Source organism: Pecten maximus, chromosome 17 (genome assembly GCF_902652985.1).
Source record: "Pecten maximus chromosome 17, xPecMax1.1, whole genome shotgun sequence".
In the NCBI taxonomy this organism is placed as follows: Eukaryota; Metazoa; Mollusca; class Bivalvia; order Pectinida; family Pectinidae; genus Pecten; species Pecten maximus.
Genome location: NC_047031.1, coordinates 23284464 through 23306602, shown reverse-complemented (window position 1 = coordinate 23306602; position 22139 = coordinate 23284464). Strand labels below are relative to the sequence as shown.

The window sequence follows — 22139 nt, the reverse complement described above, 5'->3', positions numbered from 1 at the left end:
TATACCTTATGTGTATAGTTAAGGAAAATCAAACGCATTATGTTATAAAAATGATTAATTTACAGTGTCTGGTTGTCAATACCATTACATATCGGTATATCCCTTTGTTATTCAATTCATGATATCGCCTAGTATCTAAAATATATGTAGTGATGTTCCTTAGAAACAGTAGATATGGATCCTTTTGTTGTATTCAAAGTAATTGGTTTAAGAGTATTACATAGGTTCATTCTATCTAGATGTCACAGTTAATTAAATAACAAATAATGACCTTTTTACAACTTGAGTCGATATATTATTAATGAAACTGGAAGAATTAATTCAGTTATAAAGATAGATGAGTTACCGATATGATATTGCTTCAAACTTACCCATGTGAAACCGAGGCAGTTAATAGCGTCCGCAAGCATGTCCCCCAGGAGTGACGGGAACGAGTTGAGGGCGGGAAAGTAGGCGTGCATATATGGACTCTGCCAATGGGTAACCTGTAAACGAGACGAAAATTCTTATAAATTTTTACAGTAATATAATTATTTTAGGATAAAAAGTTAAAACATTACAAAAAAGAGCACGAGTTGTTCAGACAAATTGTCGCGTTAGAATGAATTATATGAAATAAAATGCATCATCGGAACCTCTCAGAATTGTTCAAAAGGATATCACATTTACCTATGAATTGAATGATTAAGATAGAATGTGCCGAATTATTAATAAAGCCTTGCATCAAACTCATAGCTGTTTTATTCCTGTTATGACGTCGGTAGTTTGGTTTGTATTGTTTAACATCCTTTCAACATCTAAGGTCATGTTGGGACGGCTTTCCCGGTGTGTGAGATGCATGCGTGAGGTAAGTGTGTGTATTTTGCGGTATGTTCGTGTTCGTCCCCTGTGATAGCGCGGAAGTGAAGCCGACTTTATAGTGCTACCTCACTAAAGCATACTACCGCATACATCCAGCAGGACACCCCACCCGGTCACATGATACTGATAACGAACGAACAAGTCAGTGATGCTGGGGTAAAAATGAAACATCCAGAAGGGAAATTGATTTGTTAGTATGTGAATTTACTGAATGATTGTGCTCCATGTCATATTATAAAATAAAGTAATTTTAAGAAGATTTCCACGAATGACAGGTCATTAACACAGGCTCTATGGTGATGTTACGTTGTAAGTCGAACCTAAACACAGTAATGTCCTCACTTGGGTGAACGTTCAATTATAGAACGAATGTAAGTCAGTTTAAAGGGAGACATCATGAAGAAATACCCTAGCCGCCTATTAGAAATCACACAAAAGGGCAGCGGGTACAATCCTTACGCCGTTCATGCAGTACAGCACAATATTGTAACATATGCAGGTTAAACATCAATTAAAATTCCATTTTTCTTCTTGGTGTATAAAGTCGACAGGGAACGTCACAACAATAAACTCATATCATTACAGGAAATCAGTAGCATTGTAGTCAATGAAAACTCTTTGTATTTCATGAATCGACGTTATCTGTTGAAATGGCCGACCGCATTTGGTGAATAATGTGTGTATTATGATGTACTTTGTCCGGTGTATGATATATATCTCACCAATAGGATTGTTAGCCTAAATTCTAATTACCCAATTATCGTATAACGCAGCACTATTTTAGCAACTCTAAAATTAGCTATTTCGGTCCATAATTAGATGTTCTGTTTATGGTATTTTATCTTAAAGGAGTTCACAATTAGCTCCTGTAAAGAAACCTAACTTGGTACATTAAGTGTAAAAGTGAAAGGGTTGCAATGTACTGAATGTAGGTCAGACTAGCGGGATTATCTCTAACCCTGATGGTAGGATATCAGCTCTGTGAGAGTAATATCGCTACTTCGAGTATTTTTTCATTAGCAACAGAACAACTGAAGTATATTTTTTTTCACATTTGCTTGTTAAATTCCGCAGAAACAATACATTCACAGCGATCTCTGTGGCCAAACAGGCTTCCCTCTCAGACATTTTTGATCATGTTTCATAATATCATTTTTAATCGCATTTTCTATAAAATTTAGATTTTTTTTTCAAAATTCTTCTGACCATTCTTTCCTCAAAAATAGTGTCAATTTTGAGAACATTATTTTAGATAGCAAAAGAAAAATTTGAGTGGCAATAGTAATACGTGTACTTTTATGCTTCGTAAATATATTTTGGAGAAGATTTTTTGAAAAACCTTACTGAGGCAACATGAACAATCCTGACGAGAATGATAGAAGTTCAGGTTGACAATTCTTTTTTAATTTTGTGTAAGTATTTGTAAAGGCATACCAAGTGTGTGTTAATCTCGACTAGCTTGTCCAGTGACCTAATATGACTGTTATCAAATACCTGATACCTGTTTTCCTTGATATTTTCTTAACGCGTTACATACATGGATAGTTCACAACTAACCTGTATGATGAGAATAACAGTTACCCGTTTCATATTTTGAACTTTCTATTTATTGATAGTTTCATTCTTGCTTTCTCCAATAATACGTACTTGTTCTTCAATGGGCATCATTCTATTATCTATTAACCTAGATTGCAGTCGGAAAATCGTTAATTGATTCAATTACAAAACCAAACTTACTACAAAACATGAGTGAGAGCTGGGAACGGACTCGTAAAACAGACTGTTTATTAGAAATCATTACCGAGGAAGACAAAATAAACGTCGGCTCGGGGTAATTATATATAATAATAAAATACTCAATAATATGCGGCGTATCAGCTTGCAATGACAAAAAAAATATCGTCATAAAAGTGTTAGTTTACCTTAGAAATCATTATATTTTAACCGAAATTTAACATTTTAACAAAACATCACGAAAACAGACCCTCGTTATATTAAATTATGAATATGACAACCTAAATATTACAGGACGGGTAGTCAGTGTATTGAAATAGTATGATATTTGTATGTAGTTGTGACGTAATCCAGGTGAACATTATTGAGGTGAGGTCATGTAAAACGACAAAGCTTACAACAATGGAGTATTGTGATAGATATCAATTTGATACAAAACACCTGGGTCTGCTTTTCCCTTTGATTAACGACGTTTAATGGTAGTATCATCATGTCATTATTGACAGATATCATTTGCTGATGGTACAATGTTCGATATCAGAGTATTATTTAAGAATACAGAACCCTGAACATGAATTGGTCGGTGACGTCATAGATCAACAGATTTATGCTATAACATTGTATATTTCAATATTTTAGTAGACTTACAATTGTAAATGTACATTATATCAATAAACCCTGGTGACATATGACAGCCTGGGACATATATTAGCGTCTCGTGGTATATTTCTTCGCATGTGATTTTTGTTTAATTTAGAATAATATCATGACGTTTAACTGGGTAATTATATTAGATGTCAAACATTATACATGTATTGCTGTTTAAAGTGAAATGCATTGAAAATTACCAGGAACGTTATACATATAGTTTGACATATCACTTTATATAGATCCTATCTGTAAAGTGTTTGAAGTGCTACAGGCCTATTATGACTGTTCCTGGTCAAGATAATGTTATTTTATGTTCTGAGATAGAACACTAAATGTCGAAATCATACTTCTGGCAGACGGAAATGAGACCATGATGAAACCATTACCGGAAGTTTGTGATTCTGACGTTTTATACCCTTTTCAATCGCGTTTTTTTTTTTCATTATTGAAATTTTGAGGTCAAGGCTACCTACCTACAGACATAGTCTGATCTCTTACGAAATATTTTATGACGTTCTATATTTGCTTGCATTGGTGAGCTTTATAATCAATAAATAAGTGGTGTTTGATCATGTTTTGTCGCCTTGCGTGGGGAAAAAGAAGAAAATTCAATCATCTGTGCTAAGAAGACTTGTTCGGTCCCTAATTTCATAACTGAATAAATGATTCTAAAATTTATGAATAGGAATAATGATGGATGAATGTTGTATGATGTATGATGTATTATGGAATAGCAGATTCTGTTTCAGGAACAAAAAATGTTTTTGAACAGAAATACTATCCTTCGTTTTGCATAAGTAATTCGATCAATAACTCGTATCTATTGGCTGTATTACATGTAGATGTCATAATACGTTAAAAGAAACTTCCTAATTAAAGTGTGGCTTAAAATAGACATTATAAGATAAACTTTATTTTTCATAACGATTGAAAGTTATACCTTTATATATTAGTAACCCTCATTGACCAAGATGGAAGAGCACGAGGGCTTTCTGTGAGGCGAAACCGGAGTGCCCGGAAGAAACCCACGAGATCGGGCAGGTGACCCCATACCTTTTCATGTCCGATCGCGGAATCAAAGTCTACGTGAAACGCAAGGGTGTTACCACTGTGCCACCCAACCACCCAGACATTACCATGGAAATGTTATATACGAAATGAGGTTCACACCAAATGATGTTGACGGTAAACTTAGTAATATATCTGTAAATGTACACATAGTTTGCAACCACCAGATATAACAAAAGGTATGTTCAGGTGAAACAACGACCAGGTGAGCCATGGAATTTGACCTGACTCTGAAAGTCTGCTACGATTCCAACGCATTTTTTTCATTGAAGATTCTTGAATAAGTAAAAGGACAAAACAATCAGAAGTTTGATAAATATATGATTCACCTGCTTAATCGACCACAACCGCTATGTAAAGAATGAAGTGCATGATTTGATTGGCATCATTACACTGTAACATTAAAGTGGGATTGATGATAACTAAACACGGACAGAACCTTTAAATCATGTGTTAAGTGTCATACAGTCGGTAAAAGTACTCACTCCAGGCATGATAACCCTCTCTATATCCCGGAAGATGTCGTGCCATGGTTCGCCTTCCGTTGGTGCTGTTTCCGGTACCAAATTGCGCATGTATCCAGGCTGTACATCCGGGAACACACGCCTCGTTCTGATGGTCTTCAGATAGTCTGCTATATAGTCCACCATGTCTTTTCCTGTCAAATAGAAATTTACAAAATAAAAACATGTTTTGTCCCTTTTCATGCAATCTGCTTCTTGCATTCAAATCAGACACTAATGTATAGTGGTTTGTGTTTATTCCATTTCTTAGATAAGGATGTACAAAACACATCAGATATTAGCAGTTTTCAAAATAAATTTGAGTTAGATTAAGTAGAACTATAATGGATGATACTGCATCATAGAGTTTCTAGGATTCGTCAGTAATAAAGTCTAAAGTGGTAATGATAGGAGGCGACCAAAAGCATGACACAAAATAGACAAAGGGAAATTCCAAAATCTGGAAGAAGAGGTGAAAAAAAACCGATCTTGTCTGCTCTTTTATGGTCTGTTAACACATTCTGGTTAGAGGCCGGGGACATCATTTTTAGAATTCGGGGAGCACTTCGATACTATTATGGAATTTTTCTACACAGTCACTAAGTGCCACACATTGCCAAATGTTGAGACCATTGAAATTATTTAGGTCCACTATATGTTATTTTATCCTGATGAGTAGGTTGTTATCGATCGTTTCTCCAAATTGGGAAATGTTGCTATCAAAAATGCATCAACATCAATTGAAATCACCGAAAATATTTCTCAGAGAGTTATATATTCTAAAACAATACTGGACCTGTACTTTGGGAGGCTGCGGTATGTTCATGTTATGTTGCTTTGTGATAGTCCGATTTAAAGCGCTATACACACAAAATACACATCCGGACTCATCACACGTGTGCATGTTGCATGCACGAGAGACCGTCCTTAAATGACCTTAGCTGTTGATAGGACGTTAACCCATAATAAACCAGGCCAAAAGTACATGCATTTATTGTTGTGCACCAAAATGTTAGCACATAACCGTATTTAAGTGGATTAGTTCAATGATGAAGTGTGTTTGCCATAGACGACAATATTAAGAAAGATTTATTTTCTCAATCGTAATTAAGCGCACTTCAGCATCATGTTTCAGCGGGAAAATCGCTTAAATAAGATTACCGCTAAAATACAAACGTTTACAGTATAAGATATTATATATATATATATATTCCAAAAGTGGTAGTGATTCTAATTCGCAATCGGTGATCATGGTCCTTTTACGAAAGAAATATTTGTTGGCTTCTTTTTTACGTCCTTGAACAGCGAATGTGTGTTTTGGGAGACTGCGGTATGTTCGTGTTTGTCTCCTTTTGATAGAGTGGAAATGTTGTTCTCTTTATAGTGCTATCTCACTGAAGCATACAGCCAAAGACACCCAGCAGGGACCCAACCCAGTCACATTTTACTAGTCGCCCCAATCCCAAATTGCTGAGCGTTAAACAAATGTTACAAACTGGAAAGGTCCCTCTGATCCAGTTATATGTCATATTGTAACGCCTGTAGGCCGGTCAATGGTCGCTGCCGTTGTCGTTTTTGGTTAGATCATTAATTGACATGTACGGTCAGAAATAGAAGCAAAATTATATATCAAGGTTGCAGCCGCTGTCTGATAAGTTCAAATGTATTGAAGGTCGTTAGGGATACATTAATATATATTAACTTAACGGTTCATTTCGTTTAATTATTTATCGATGCGAAATATTCAAAACCAATTTCTCCTCGGAAATATTGAAAGCTCTGCTATAATGCCGAGTTGTAATTCTCTACGATCGATATCAGAGATCCTGAAATATCTGAAAATTATTTAACTTCTACAAATTCTCCTTTTTGGATACAATTTTGTTAATTATTGTTTTTATATATCGTTATTTGTTCATAAAATCCTCAACAGACACAATAAATGTCATCTGGTCGCGTGGGTCGGTGAAATCTACTTTCGATGTCTGTTTCAATATTGACATAGACAATAGGCAATGCATGCTGCTTGTGTCTAGGATCGCTCAACGAAAGCCCAAAGATATAGGTGACGGTCGTAAATTCACGAAAAAGGTATTTCTCGTCTACAAATTATTACTAAACTCATATTCTATCATTTAAAACAATTCTGCAAAAAAAGTGTCACACAAGTCCCAAAGTTGCCTTTTAAACATGAAGAACGAATGTTTAAACAGTATTTAAGAGGATACTAGTCAACTGCAGGTAAACACTGGCGAGCCTGATAATGGTAGTCATTGGTTTGGCTTTGTTTGTGTTGTTTAAAGTCCTATTGACAACTGTGGTTATTCATAGGCCGGCCTTTTCTGTGTGGGGTTGGTTTGGTTACGTATTGTTTAACGTCCTTTCAACAGCTAAGGTCATTTAAGGACGGCCTCCCCTGTGTATTGTTTAACGTCCTATCAACAGCTAAGGCCATTTAAGGACGGCCTCCCCTGTGTATTGTTTAACGTCCTATCAACAGCTAAGGCCATTTAAGGACGGCCTACCTGTGTGGGTAGTTTGGTAAAGTATTGTTTAACGTCCTATCAACAGCTAAGGTCATTTAGGGACAGTCCCCCTATAATGATATCGTTTGGTTTTGTATGGTTAAAGAACCTATCAACAATTTTGGTCATTCCAGGATGGCCTCTACTGTGCGAGTATTGTTTGTTTTTTTCCATTTTTGTTTACCGTCCTGTCCATTATTACAGTCATTTAAGGAAAGTATCCCCTATGTGCGAGATGTATACACTACAGTACCTGGGAAGTAATCTGCCAAAGACACAGTGTGGGACGTCACATCCGGTCACATATCATACTGACAACCCGTGTGGAACAGGATTTGTTCAAGGTGTTTTATGGCCGTGTGTGTTTTTTTAATTGGCGAGCGTTAAGCAAGAGGGTTTCCACTTAGCCAACATTTTGAAATTTACCTGTATTACCTGACCAACATGTCAAAGATGAATATGACTTATGTGATAAAGATTTAAATGAATTTATGTAGGCTACTTATCATAATAAATCGTAGATGTTTGCGGTAAATACTTAAACTATACCCAATTTTAGTTAATCGAGATATCTTATGAAACCTAGCTTCATATCTAATTTCAAGTTTAAATTGTAATTTTAATGATAGATGTATTAACAAGTACAATTGTCTTTAATCGCTGTTACTTAAATCTGTATGTACGTATTTATTTATATTATTTAAAAAAAAAATACGAAAAGAAACCAAATTAAATCTATTCCGTTCGTACCAGTTCTTATTAAATTAGCAGCAACTACCATTTTATAAAATCTGTCTCGGCCAGGGGACAAAACAGAATGTCGTCCTCACAGGGGTTAGCGAAAAACTGAGGCAAAACCTGAGGCAATGACAAGAGATATTAGGAAGAAGAGCGCTGGTCAGAAACATTGTGTCGCTTTTTACGAATCATGTGATAGGGAGAGCAGATGGAGGGCATAGTAGTCATAGAAATAAATCATCTGTTTGATGTTTGTTATATACGTCACATTTGATTGGTAAGTAACATGATTCCTAAAGCAGACTATTAATGATAATACTAATTTGGAGGTTTATATTCCACTATATAACAATATAATCTCAGAGTGCTTCACAAATTAATATATGTGGTTGTAAGGCAACCAAACGATGTCTTTATCAATTCCCTGGGAAGCACACAGACGGAGCTGCCGTTTCGGCGATAACAGCTTACATACGACATTTCTTACACTGCCCTACCACGTGCTCATTACAGTCGAGTCGACTGGAAAACAACGGTGTAAAGTATCGTGTTCAAGGTCATAACACAGCTAGGACTCGAACTAGGGGCCCTTCGGCCACTTTGCCCTGCGTGCTCTCATTAGACCACCGTGATCTCAAAAAAAAAAAATTATGTTTACCTTTATAAAGCATTTATAAAAAATGTTTTAAATTGCGATAATCTAAAAGATGTATAAAGATTCCTATTAGTCTTATTCTTAAGCAGTAAAAACAAATCTCTGTAGAGCCGCCTAAACAATACTGACGACACAGATTAATTTAGGTTAGAATACAATGACCATGCCAACAACAAAACAACTTGTTTGTTTTATTGTTCATATTATACATTGTTTAGTGTCATCTGATCAGACAGGAAAAAAAAATAGCAAAGACAAGGAAAAAGGAGAGAAGGAATATTCGAGGAAATGGAAAGCATCCACGCGATGCATTAAATCCCGAAACACATTAAATCCCCCAAACATTTATAAAACATTAGCCTCTACCAGGCCTGGTATCGGAACAATACCATATTGTTAGATATATAATTAATAAGTAATAAATATAGCCTAACTTCAGTATAGGATAAAAAAAATAGTTTTTAGTATTATTTTTTTCTATTGAACACTTGTGTAATCTAGCGAACATGGTAATCGATAGGTTAATATAAGCGTTACTCCCGAGGGATTCCGATAATGACTAGCAGGTCATCATATGTAACAAGTACGAATGGATCCGGTAGGAAGGCTTTAATAATAGATTTACGAGTCATTAACGACCAAATATGAGCTGACCTATGCATTATTGATAACAAAAAGTAATCACACGAAATCATTTCTTTTATGTTTTAACCCGAGACAGCTATTGTATGAAGCGTTGCCGTGACATTCAAACATCTTCTTATAAACACTTGGAATGATAACCACTGTTTTTTTTCTCTATATAGCACATCTAAAATTAACAGCGGAATTTAGATGTACTTTAAGTGTTGTTTACGATTGTCTGTGTTGTTTGTGTTGTGTTTATGTGATACTGAGCGGTCACACAGTCCATTCTGTCTGTCTGTCAGTCACTCGGGATCTCTAACTTGCACTCTTAAATATCACACACAATCCTAAGGGCATGTACATCGTTCAATCAACGGCGATAACTCCAGTCCTTATTTCTACGACGTAAACGGTTTTTCTGTTGTAGGACGAAGCAAAATTTCTCAGATATGGATTTTTTTTTCTCAAAATGATCATGCGAATTGATTTAAAATATCTACTAAAGCCCTCCAGTCGAACCACACAGCCTTTTCATCAGTACAAGCTTGTGATTAGTGTATACAAAGCCTTTGGTATCAGGCCCATAGCTCTGGCAGCGCTTTGATCAATTTTGGTTAAATTTGCTTAAATTGTGTAACGCCAATGAAGAAACAGTGCCATATAATCACATTTGTCCCCCTCCCCCTCCTCCGCCCCCCTCCCCCACCCCACCCCACCCCTGCTATGAATGTTATATAAAATTACATATCTATATATGTGAACTTTATGTCCTACATTTTCAGTTGTACAATAAAAGTTTGTGTAATATAACTGAATGATCTGTTTCTGATAGGATTATACAAACCCAACTTCGCCAGTCAAAGGTGTTCAGTTTGATGGTCTCATGTTTTCTTTAAACTAAGCTGACGATACTATGTCGAGCAGTAAGCTGGAATTGATATGGAGATGAGCTGAATTAATTGATTGAACTGTGACTGCCATGGACACTTCTAATTCCAATAACCTCGCTAAATACAGGATGTGATTAACGCTTGACAGTAAGGCTATCAATTGTCAGAGGGAACAATACCGTGGCCGATAGACGAACTTTCTGCGGAAATACCCGGAATTTCTCGGAAACAAACGGAATTTCACGAGCTGAATTAATTGATCGAAATGTGACTGCGATCGACATTTCCAATTTTAATACAGAGTATGATTAACGCATGCCAGTGAGGTTTTCAATTCCCAGAGGAAACAAAACTGTTGCCGATAGACGCAACTTTGTCCGGAAACCAACGGACTTTTATTTACATAACTGACGAAGATATATGATATTGCAAAGAGACAACTTTCGAATTTTATCCAAGTAATCTAGGCAAAGTATGAATTTATATAAAGTGTCCCTTGATGTACATCCTAGCTCAATAGCAATATCGAGTCCCATATTTGTCGGAAGCACACAGCTTTCATAGCAATACCGTGACTATTTATGACATCACTAAAATGTTATGTGGTGTTTGTGTAGTTACATAGGTATGACTATCACTATATTGTAACATAATCTTATGCCAGCGTTGTGTTATTAAGAACTATATAGGTATCAGTCATAACGAAATTAAACCCTAATGAATTAATACCGAACTTTGTCTTTATTGCTTACGCAGCAATGTCTGATATTTATCTATTTTGAAACGTTGGCGAGGTTAATATTGGTGATATATCAACCTTGTAGATAGGGAAGACATGGTTAGTGTCTTAAAATATAAGTTGTAATTTGGCGAGGGTAAGCAAAGACAAATGAGACGATCCTTAGCGATTCACTTTTGTTTTTTTCTTATCCGGGCCAAAAATATAGCACATATTTTGATACACTGACCATGTATTCATTCTATCCTGCAGCAGTCATCAAAAATAAGCATTTTAAATAAAAGGGTATCTTTCACGTGGAAGTAAAGTCAGTCAAATTGACGCACGTGCTAAGATTCTGAAATACAGCTGGTTTCTGTCACTGCGGAATACAACAAAAATGCATGTATATCTGGTGGGTGTATTCCAACAATGAGGATTCCAGTGGCAGGATGAAAACAAATATTGACTAAGGGTGAAGTCTGGGTCAATACTTAAGATTTTAAAATGTCGATATAACCTGATATCAGCCAAATCAATGATATTTGTTTACTAAATGATGGAATAGTATTACTTTCATTTTTACATTCTTTTACATTGATGTATTTGACGTCACAATGATAATTACGTTAGAACAAAATATTGACTCTGTACTTCCAAAAATAGAAACATCGGGTTAAGATTTCAAACCATTAACCCTTCAATAACCATATTTTCGGCAATGAGAATTGAGGTAATTCGGGCCATATCTAATTATTATTATAACTAATCGTTGATAAATGAAAATAGATTTTATTTATTTATTCATTTATTTCATTATGCAGCAAGAGATATTAAATGAATTGAGTATACATGTATATCAGCTGATTCTTACACACGAAGTTGTAGTGACCCAGGTGGAGAGATACAAATTAAACTAGCTACCTAACGAAGAGACCCGAACGTGTCCGGAAACAAACGAGTCAAAACACTTATAAGACGCTGTCAGCTTGCCGACGGCTACTATAAAGTGGTTAGCATGTCACACACGGCAGTGACAGATGGCGAATGCTTCGTTCAGATACACTCAAACGTCCGAGTCACGTCCTTGCTTGTGTAAAGTACTATTAGCTTGTCAACATACCATGATATCTGACTGAAATCTTTAACAACAGCACTTTTATCCGACTTAAATGCAATTTTGTTGGTAATAATGAAGTTAGAAAATGACATGCTATTCATGAAAATATTCAGGTATTATAAACATAGCTTAAACGCTCAGAAGCGGTATTTAAAGTTTTATATTTCCTGTCTATGAAGCTTGAGATGCGATGTTAGGTGGATGCCGTAGGGTGTATGTGTCCCCTGCCGTTATAAATTGGGCCCACGACAGCCCGAGCCTCAGACACTGGCATTAACATTGGACAGCCATTAATTACCTTCGGCAAGAGGAACACTACAAGGTTGTTTATAGATTAAAATCACTGTTACACAGCTCGGCACGGAAAGACTAACACTGTATATTAGCACATCTATGTACATGTAAAAATAGAAAGTAATGTCCACAAATAGCTCGCCCTCGACCGAGGTTCAGTTCTGTTTAAGTTTAGGAGTGGTCTACCTTCATAAGTATTTGAAACTGCATTTTTACTTTGAACAAGAGTCTGTCCTTCATTTACTATTTATGTTTTCACAGAACCGGACAAGCCAATAAGGCGTGAAACATTAGATCTATAAGAATTTTGATTTGTTTATGTGGCATTATACCATTCTAGTATTTATAAATACAGTAATTTTCTAGTGTTTTTGGTTTTTTTATTTTGATTTGCTTGTTTGTGAAGTTGGTTTTTTTTTTACACGCGGACTGATTAATAGACACTATTTTAAACTGGATCCGACGAAATGTATTACTAAATGTCCAGATGACATCCCCAGTTTAGCTTGTGACATGTGTCGAGCTACAGAAACAGTTTTAGATATTTGTATACGTAATATGTAAACGATAAATTCACAAGTCCTATGTCGATAGGCCTTGCTGTATTTAATGTCTTCTTCAGTGGATTAGTAACTAGTTATTTATGATGATTTACAAACAAGAAAAGACACGTTAGTAGCTTTTTAAAATTTAGATTAGGAAAAGAAATGGTAGCATATGACTCTTTCACCCCAACCTGTGTTTTTCGTAATCAATTCTTTGTGAATCTTAATTTGGGTTTCCTCGTTATACAAAATTTTACTGTAAATTTGTTTATTTTCGCGAGATTATTATTTCGTGATTTCCCAAGTCGGCTCAAGTTTAAGGCCTACATTTATACACACTTGATGCAAATGGGTGTTTATTTTCGCGGGATTAGTATTTCGTGATTTCCCAAGTCGGCTCGAGTTTAAGGTCTACATTTATACACACTTGATGCTAATGGATGTTTATTTTCGCGAGATTAGTATTTCGTGATTTCCCAAGTCGGCTCGAGTTTAAGGCCTACATTTATACACACTTGACGTCAATGGATGTTTATTATATATATCTCTATACAAAATGTATCTCTTGAACGCTAATACGGCGAAATCATTCCATATAAGTTTTGTATTAGAATCACAATTTTTGTTAGTTATTTCTATAGACCGGTATTTTAAGAGCGTAGGCAGTGTGATCAACGGAAGAAACAACAGAGTATGTTCGGTATTATTTGTGTGATATTTAGATTTAACAGGTTCCGTCAGAACAAGCACCGAATATATACAGTAATCGATTTCCTCTTTTAATTTTGCTGCCTTAAAATATCATATTAACTTGGCAGCGCGGGTTTAAACACTCCCGCTGTACGCTATACTTAAGTGTTAAATGTCCTTAAGGAGGGCCAGAAATAGGTTGAGATGAGGCTGGAATCATTTCACAATAAACTCTTAAACTCCCGGCATGTATACACACAAACTATTGTGAATCTATCTATATTTGTTTAATCCATCTAGCTCCGTTTGACACTTCGTCGATACATTTTAGAATATCTATATTTATCGATTTGGGGACACTACACTCTCCCGATGTCCAGTCTATAAACGTATAGACTTTTATTACAGTATATTAACCAGTGTTTTCCTGTGTCCAGTTTTTATGTTGTTCATGTCTCTTTAAAAAGGCTCAAAAATTCTCTAAACTTACATTCTAATAAGATTTTTGATTTGTTTTGATTTGTGGTAAACGTTTCTGCCAAAGAAATCTAACCGCTATCTCGAGAGTCTTTATTTGCTGACCAAGGAGGAGAGACGGTTACCTTTGTCTTTTCCAGATTTATCTTGAATATATTTGAGTTGATGCATGTACTGATGTCTAATACCCCGACTATCTCAGCTGGATGGCTATATCACTAACTTTTCATGGCCAGATTTTGCATCATATATTCCTTTTCACATACCGCCTACAGAATGACGAAGTGATGTACCGTGGAATTTGGTTTATTTTTGTATTGTTTAACGTCCTATAAACAGCTAGGGTCATTTAAGAACAGCCTCCCCTTTGTGCGAGATGATATATTGTGGTCTGTCTGTGCGTGTTTTGGGAGGCTGCGGTATGTTTGTGTTTGTCTCCCTGTGGTAGCGCGGCAATTATACCGACTTTATAGTGCTATCTCACTGAAACATATTACCACAGACATCCAGCAGGACACTCCACCCCCTACATTATCATCCTAAGATTGCAAGTTCTTTGAATCCACGCTAATATCAAATAATTAATTTTTCTTTGTTTTCATGGTAAATATTCAAATGTGATTGGTCGAAAAATTCTTTTCATTCTTCTATGAAATAAATTCCGAGAATGGCGCGAAAAATGTGACGTCACAATACGACAATTGACGTTGCGTATTAATTTGAGAAAAAGAATCCCATTTAAAACCAGTAAAATTGTACATAAAACATGTTTTAAATTAGAAAATAATTTTCAAAAATTAACTATAAGCGTTGATGTCAATTATTTTTTAGTTTCATCGGGGTATGAAACAAATTTTGTTTGCAAACTTCAGTAAGAATCCGCTACGCGGATTCATACAGGTTGAAAACAAAATTTGTTTCATACCCCGATGAAACTAAAAAAAAATGACATCAATGCTTAAATGGAACTTAACTTGCTACGATTGGTTGTTGGTATAAAACTTTCTATCGGCACAATAAGGCAATTCAAGTTTTATCGAAATGTCGTAGTCACTGATAAACGAATTACCCAGTTACTGCGAATTTGCATATTTTATCGGTAATATTGTTTTATCGCTTTTTGCAACGAAATCACTCCGCTATTATATACTTTTTTTTTCACGAAGAGCTTTGCGAATTCGTCTATTCATTATTTCGCCACAAAATCACACTTGTATTTACGCCAATGTCGTTGGTGGTCGGGTCGCACAGTGGTAACATACTGTCACCTTGGAGACGTGAACAGGTATTTGGTCACCTGTCCGATCATGTAGCTTTCCGTGGGTACTCTGGTTACCCCCCACAGTAAACTTACTCACGCGCTTTCATCCGGGCCAACAAGTGTGCTTAATATAAATTGATATACATGTCTTCTTCTTTCGCCATTAATGTAAAGCAAATAAAATTAATATTTGTTTACGTCTACGCTGTATATGAGTACGTTAACAGAATGAATTCCTCCGTAAGTATTTTCTTGAGTTAAGCAAGGAGCATAAACTGATAATTCCTATAGTCCAAAATCTGAGGCATTAACAATGAATACAAAATATTCAAGAGCCACGATTGATGACGATAACGATTTTCATCGCTTCATAAAAAAGGGATTGGTACTACGACAGGTACTATTGATCTACTACTACTGCCCATACGTGTGAAAAAGATCCTCATATGTTGTCAATAAGTCGTACAGTTTTGTTTCTTTGTATATCTCGTTCCTCATTGATAGTTTGTACTCACACAGACTAGATATAGATAATTATGTCAATGGATAAAAACATTGCACTTTTGCAATATGTGGGAAATCTGATACAGACTATACATGAATATTGCATGAGACTCGGGAGTAAAATAGATAAAAGATGCTTGAAACCGACAATACACACCATCAATTTCATTGAATACATTTACAGGAACCTGCTAGACAAAAAAACAAAACAAATAGGACAACAATGGAAACAGGTAAGAGGGTAGAACAATGGGAAAGACAACAATTGGAAGAAGTGAGAGGGTAGAACAATGGGAAAGACAACAATTGGCAGAAGTGAGAGAGTAGAACAATGGGTAGGACAACAACAGGAACAGATGAGAGAGTAGAGCAAAGGACAGGACAACAATGGGAAGAGGTGAGAGGGTAGAACAATGGGAAAGACAACAATTGGAAGAAGTGAGAGGGTAGAGCAATGGGTAGGACAACAACAGGAACAGATGAGAGAATAGAACAAAGGGTAGGACAACAATGGGAACAAGTGAGAGAGTAGAACAAAGGGTAGGACAACAATGGGAACAAGTAAGATAATAGATGAAAGGATATGACAACAATGAGAACAGATGAGAGAGTAGAAACAAAGAATGGGACAGCAATAGGAACAGGTGAGAGGGTAGAACAAAGGGTAGGACAATAATGGAAACAGGTGAGAGAGTAGAACAATTGGTAGGACAACAATGGGAACAGGTGACAGGGTAGAACAAAGGATATGACAACAATGGGAACAGGTGAGGGAACAGAAGTTTTGGCAGGGCACCATAAGAAAACATCTTAATCTTTCTTATGTTATATAAGTCATATGTGTCTACATATGATAATATCAATTTTAGGTACGTTTTTTAAGGCTTTCCCCTATCATGTCATTCCTGATATATTTTTACCTTGATCATAATAATAAATGAAGACAATGTCAAGATCAGATATGTATATGGACGTAAACAAAACCTCCAAAGTGTATTAAACGCGGATCAAAGGTATCAATATTAGGTAAAAAAAACTTAGAATCAACATCGATTAGTTTCTAAAATATCCAAGAGGCAAACACCTTTATTTGAAAAAGAGAATTCTAAGGTCACGTTCATGGACTGTGGGCCATTAATAAGGAATACCAGTCTGTCCAGACAGTGACGTAGACAGTGACGTCAGTATTTACTATGGGTTTGAGTTTAATTATTCAAGGCCGTCATTACAAAATCCTAAAACAGTTGGAACGATCTGTCCGGTGTGGTGTCATCGTTTTATGCTGTTTTAGAAATCGTGTATCCCTTGTGAATATCCATAAGCTACAATATTTAATCAATACATTTGTAATTAAAATACACCTGAGCATAATTGAGGATCATTATTTGTCCATAAAACAAAGACTTCATTGTGTTAACTCTTCGCCTCACAAGACACTGCCTGTCCCTTGATTTTTTTTTATCGCAATGGCTAGTATCATTTCTCGTCTTAGTAACAGTGTAACCGATTGACCTATATTGATAACATGACGTCAACGGAATTAAGCGTCATGTTCTAAATAGACCGATTTAGATTTACCGGACGAGTTCAACAATAAGTAAACGAATCCTCTTGATATTTTTATCATAAAATATATTTTATAGTTAAACAGTAGTAGCGTAAATAGTTAGCTCTACATAACGTTGCAAAATTCCGTACGATATCCGTTTCCTTTTTTATATTAAGTAAAAAAAGATAATACTGACATGATAAAGAAACCATATTTTCTCACAAAAAAGTACAAAATATGAAAAAAAAAGAAAAAGAAAAAAAAAGAAAAAAGAAAAGAAAAAGGTTTTATATGGAGACCCTTGGAAATTTACAAGGAAAATATGACCAGGTGTTCCGGACGAGTGTACGTCTTTTGCTTATCGACTACAGCCATTATGCAAATCTAGATCAAAAACAGGTTACGTCACCTGCTCAAAATGAAAGCAAAACCTCAACAATTTTTAAAATTGCGTTTTAACCGTAATCGGAACAATCAGAAATGCACTCTCTGAAATCAGCTGTCATCAATTTGTTCGTGTATCAACATTAAAATGGAATTAAGTAGTAAACATTTTATCTTAGGCTCTAATTATGTCCCTTGTCATCTGATGTGGTGTCAGAAGTGGTGATAACGTTCCTATTGTTTCTCAGATCATTTGTACTTTTCTTTGTGTTGCAGGTTCATTGTCATGACAACAGCCAGGGTCAAACGGGGACGGGCAACAGGACGAAACAAAAAAAAAAGTGGAGAAAGAATGCATAGGAGCTGAAATGGTGACTTTTAATCATACACAGCAGGCCTCATTCGTATTCTCAAGAGACTCAACATATTGTGTCAACATATAAAAACGTTTTCATAACAAAGATTAAAATTGTGATTGAAGTGATGACAAGTGTAAATATTTGATGTATAGCAAAAAATTATATTTGCGTGGAGACTCATAGCAAAAGTACAATGAGAATGATACCAGGTGTTCCAAAAGAGTAGGCGTCTTCTGTGTCATACAAATCTAGGTCAAGTCCTGGTCAAACCACAATCTCCAATGGGAGTGTTTAGCACAAACACGCATAGTTTTGCACATACTAAGATGTCTATAGAATCATGTATAGCCTATGTTAGTAAATGTCTAACACGCACCTTGTCGTGTCGGAAAAAATCAAACAATTCATATGACCTGATCTGTACATATATGAACAAATATATAATTAACAGAGTAATATGCATATTTGATCGACGTGTTTAGCCCCACATTGATGCTACACTTACCTGACATCGCTCTAGTTATACATATATTTTCATAAAATAAGAACAATACAAATTGGATTTTTTAGTAATTTTAACCAATACGTTATCTATTGTCTTACAACTACTACTGCCATACTGCAGTCAAACTTCGTCATCTCGAGCTGTTATGCTTCAAAGACTGTTTATCTCGAAATAAGAATTTAGTTCCTACAGCGAAATTCTATATAAATATTATAGCTTTCCTACAAAGCTATTTTTCCATGACCCTATAGACTTTAGATTACGATGTTTTGTATATACTTGTGTGTCAAACATATCGCACCTAAATTTCATGCAGCTTGATAAAATGTTCAAAGACTTCTTCTTCCCCTCGGCTTATATTGTTAAAATTCCTATCAAATAAGGTCATTTATGACCCGGTGGTGTCTACTGGAATAAGGTCGGCTAGATGATGTATTAAAAGGGGTATACTTACGGTAAATGCATCGCTCTACTTCTATAGACACTCGGATACGACCAGGGTATTGGTACATTTGATAAAATAAATGTAAGTAGGTAATGGATGCAGGTTTCAGTGTCAATGCAAGGTTGATATATATTATCAAATTGTATATAAATAATCCTTAATGTCAAATCTGTAAATGATCTGTATGGGATTTCCGTGTATAAGGTTTTGTTAATTGCACTTCAAATAAATTTAAAATAATGCATTGCTCATAGTAACAGGAAACAAGTCACGTGTAAAAAATCTGATTCTATTGTTTAACACATTGAAGTATTGACACGGTACAAAAATGTCATTAACCTGTATTTTAATGAGAACTAAAAATCAATGTTTAATACTCGGCACTGTATTCTATATATTTTAGTAAATATTTACAAGATGTATTGTCACGAACTTACTTGATTAGAATACTAGTAAGATAAAGTACATATGTGTTTAAGTATTGGCAATATGTCAAATAAAAAACATCGAATTGTCGTTTTGTACAAAATTGGTACAAAAGGACATGGCACCTGAGGACAACGGTAATGTTTTAATGAGATAAACGTAAGATGGCACCCTCAGAATCAATAATGGAGACAGGACTTACATAATTCACAGATCTGCTCCATAAAAGTGTTTCGTCTCGTTAGTGTAGCAATGGTCCAGAAATGCAGAATATGGATATATTAGGTATACTTGGTTTCGCTAAAGCAATACTTATCCCCTTTTCGGCCCCCACTAAAGATAGTAACAGTGACCTTAACCTTGACCTAAAAACCACGAAGCTTTAATTTCTCCGAGATATTATTATCCTTTATCATTGTGTGAAGTTATACAAAAACAAAAGCCGCTCGAGTTTTGAATAATTAATAACTGTAAACTAATACAAAATCAGTGTGTATTCTGAACCGGTTTGATACTTAACGTGGTATACGTACAAGGTTGCGGCTTAAGAGGACTTTAATCTATCAGACTATCAAACTAGTGTAGGTGTCACCAGATTGTATAAATACAACGAATCTTTCTTATTTCGAACTCGGGCCACTCGACTACTCTGCTTAACTCAAAGTAGAAGTTTAGCTCTGACACAAAAATCATATATATATATGTGTGTAATAGAGTCGGTTATCTTGAATACCTGCAACATTCCGTAGTTTTCATGACCCCGCTGACTTCGAGATAACGATATTCGAAAGTGGACGGGTGTCATGGTGACATCAACAGACAGGGTCATATGAGGACGGGTGTCATGGTGACATAAACAGACAGGGTCATATGAGGACGGGTGTCAGGGTAACACGAACAGCCAGGGTCATTTGAGGACGGGTGTCAGGGTAACACGAACAGCCAGGGTCATATGATGACGGGCGTCATGGTGACATAAACAGACAGGGTCATATGAGGACGGGTGTCAGGGTAACACGAACAGCCAGGGTCATATGATGACGGGCGTCATGGTGACATAAACAGACAGGGTCATATGAGGACGGGTGTCATGGTAACACGAACAGCCAGGGTCATATGAGGACGGGTGTCATGGTGACACCAACAGACAGGGTTATAATTATCAGGATGGGGTGTATTTGAGACACCGACAGAAAAAAAAGTTCACAGAAACACAGAGGAGTAGATATACTGTAATGATAAGAGTTGTTTTTTTTCATTACTTTCTTTTTCTGTCTTGTCGTCACTCTGATCCAACGTGTTCTTCTATTTAAACTTATTCGATGTTCTGTTGCTGTTTTATTGAATGAAAGTATTAGCATTGTTGCATCATAGTTCAGTTAATTGTGATCGCCCATCGCGCATCATGTATCATCATTTATTTGAATGAAATTGTTTTGCAAACCATCACAATCTACAGAAATCCATTTCAATCATCTACTATATGACAACGAGCTATCGGTGAACCTGAAATAGAGACAATTATTTAAGCATAACCAGCATTACACGTTGACTTTTGTAATCAGTTTTCTTTATTTAATGTTTTAAAACCAATCGACATGATAGATGGGATCCTCAGCAGCATTAACGATAATGAGTTTGACCGTTATTGGAACATGAACAATAAATCTGTCTGATGATCGACTTATATAAAACACTTGAATGAGTATTGATATAAAATTAAACTAGAGGTTTCTTTAAATTGTCTGTTTGTTCTCTCATTGGTCAGGCTCCTGATGACTAAACCCATATTACTGGTAATTGAACATGACTATTTGCTTAACGCTCAGCAATTTTGGGGAGTGGGATGCCTGGGTTCGCCATTTGGCAGTGTAATGTGACCTGGTGGGTGTCTTGCTTGGTGTCTTCGACGGTATTCTGCATCTCAGGGAAACAAACGCGAACTTTTTTATTGATTCTAAATACCATTTATGATTTATAAAGTATGTAGTCGCCCGCTGAAAGGAATAAATAGAACGATATAAAATAATATTTAATTGGCGAAAAAAAACCCAATATATAGCCTGTTTTTTATAACAAATTTCTTTTCCTGATATGATCAATGCTCAATTTTTAATTATTCTGAACTGTCTTATTTACGAGATATTGCATATGATTTACACCTAAACTTTTTAATGGAGAACCCGCAATCTCCAACAAAACACGCATACACTAAACGCATGTATCTTTCACAAAGGGGAGGCCGTCCTTAAATGACCACAGCTGTTGATACGACCTCAAACAATACAAGTCAAACCAAACCATGTATGTATTTAACAGTCTGATTCCCTAATTAACAAAAGATTGTCGCCAAGTCAAGCCGTGCCGTTCGTTTAATTTCCCTATGTACAAGTTGCAGTACAATCGTTAGCGAGTGTTGTTTCCGAGAGTTAGGAGGTAGGCTCTGCTGGTGTATTTTGTCCAAAGTGATTTGACAGTAAATTTCTATGAAAGCCACTTCTATATTTTATGGAAATGTCACCGTCACAGAATAAACGTTGAGCTTGTATGGCGTAATGCCCAATGACAATGGCAATGACAATTGTTTATTCTCATAATCAGTACACTGCA

General features: G+C 35.8%; 1 protein-coding gene across 1 annotated transcript in view; it reads right to left on the bottom strand.

The window, feature by feature from the left end:
- LOC117315931 (histidine decarboxylase-like) overlaps positions 1-22139 on the bottom strand; it is a 55504-nt gene that overhangs the window by 22502 nt on the left and 10863 nt on the right. The window contains exons 2-3 of the mRNA XM_033870356.1: positions 4800-4972; positions 372-485 (exon numbers count right to left, since the gene is read on the bottom strand). Of these exons, the coding sequence (XP_033726247.1) occupies positions 372-485; positions 4800-4972 (287 nt within the window). The remainder of the gene's footprint in view (positions 1-371; positions 486-4799; positions 4973-22139) is intronic.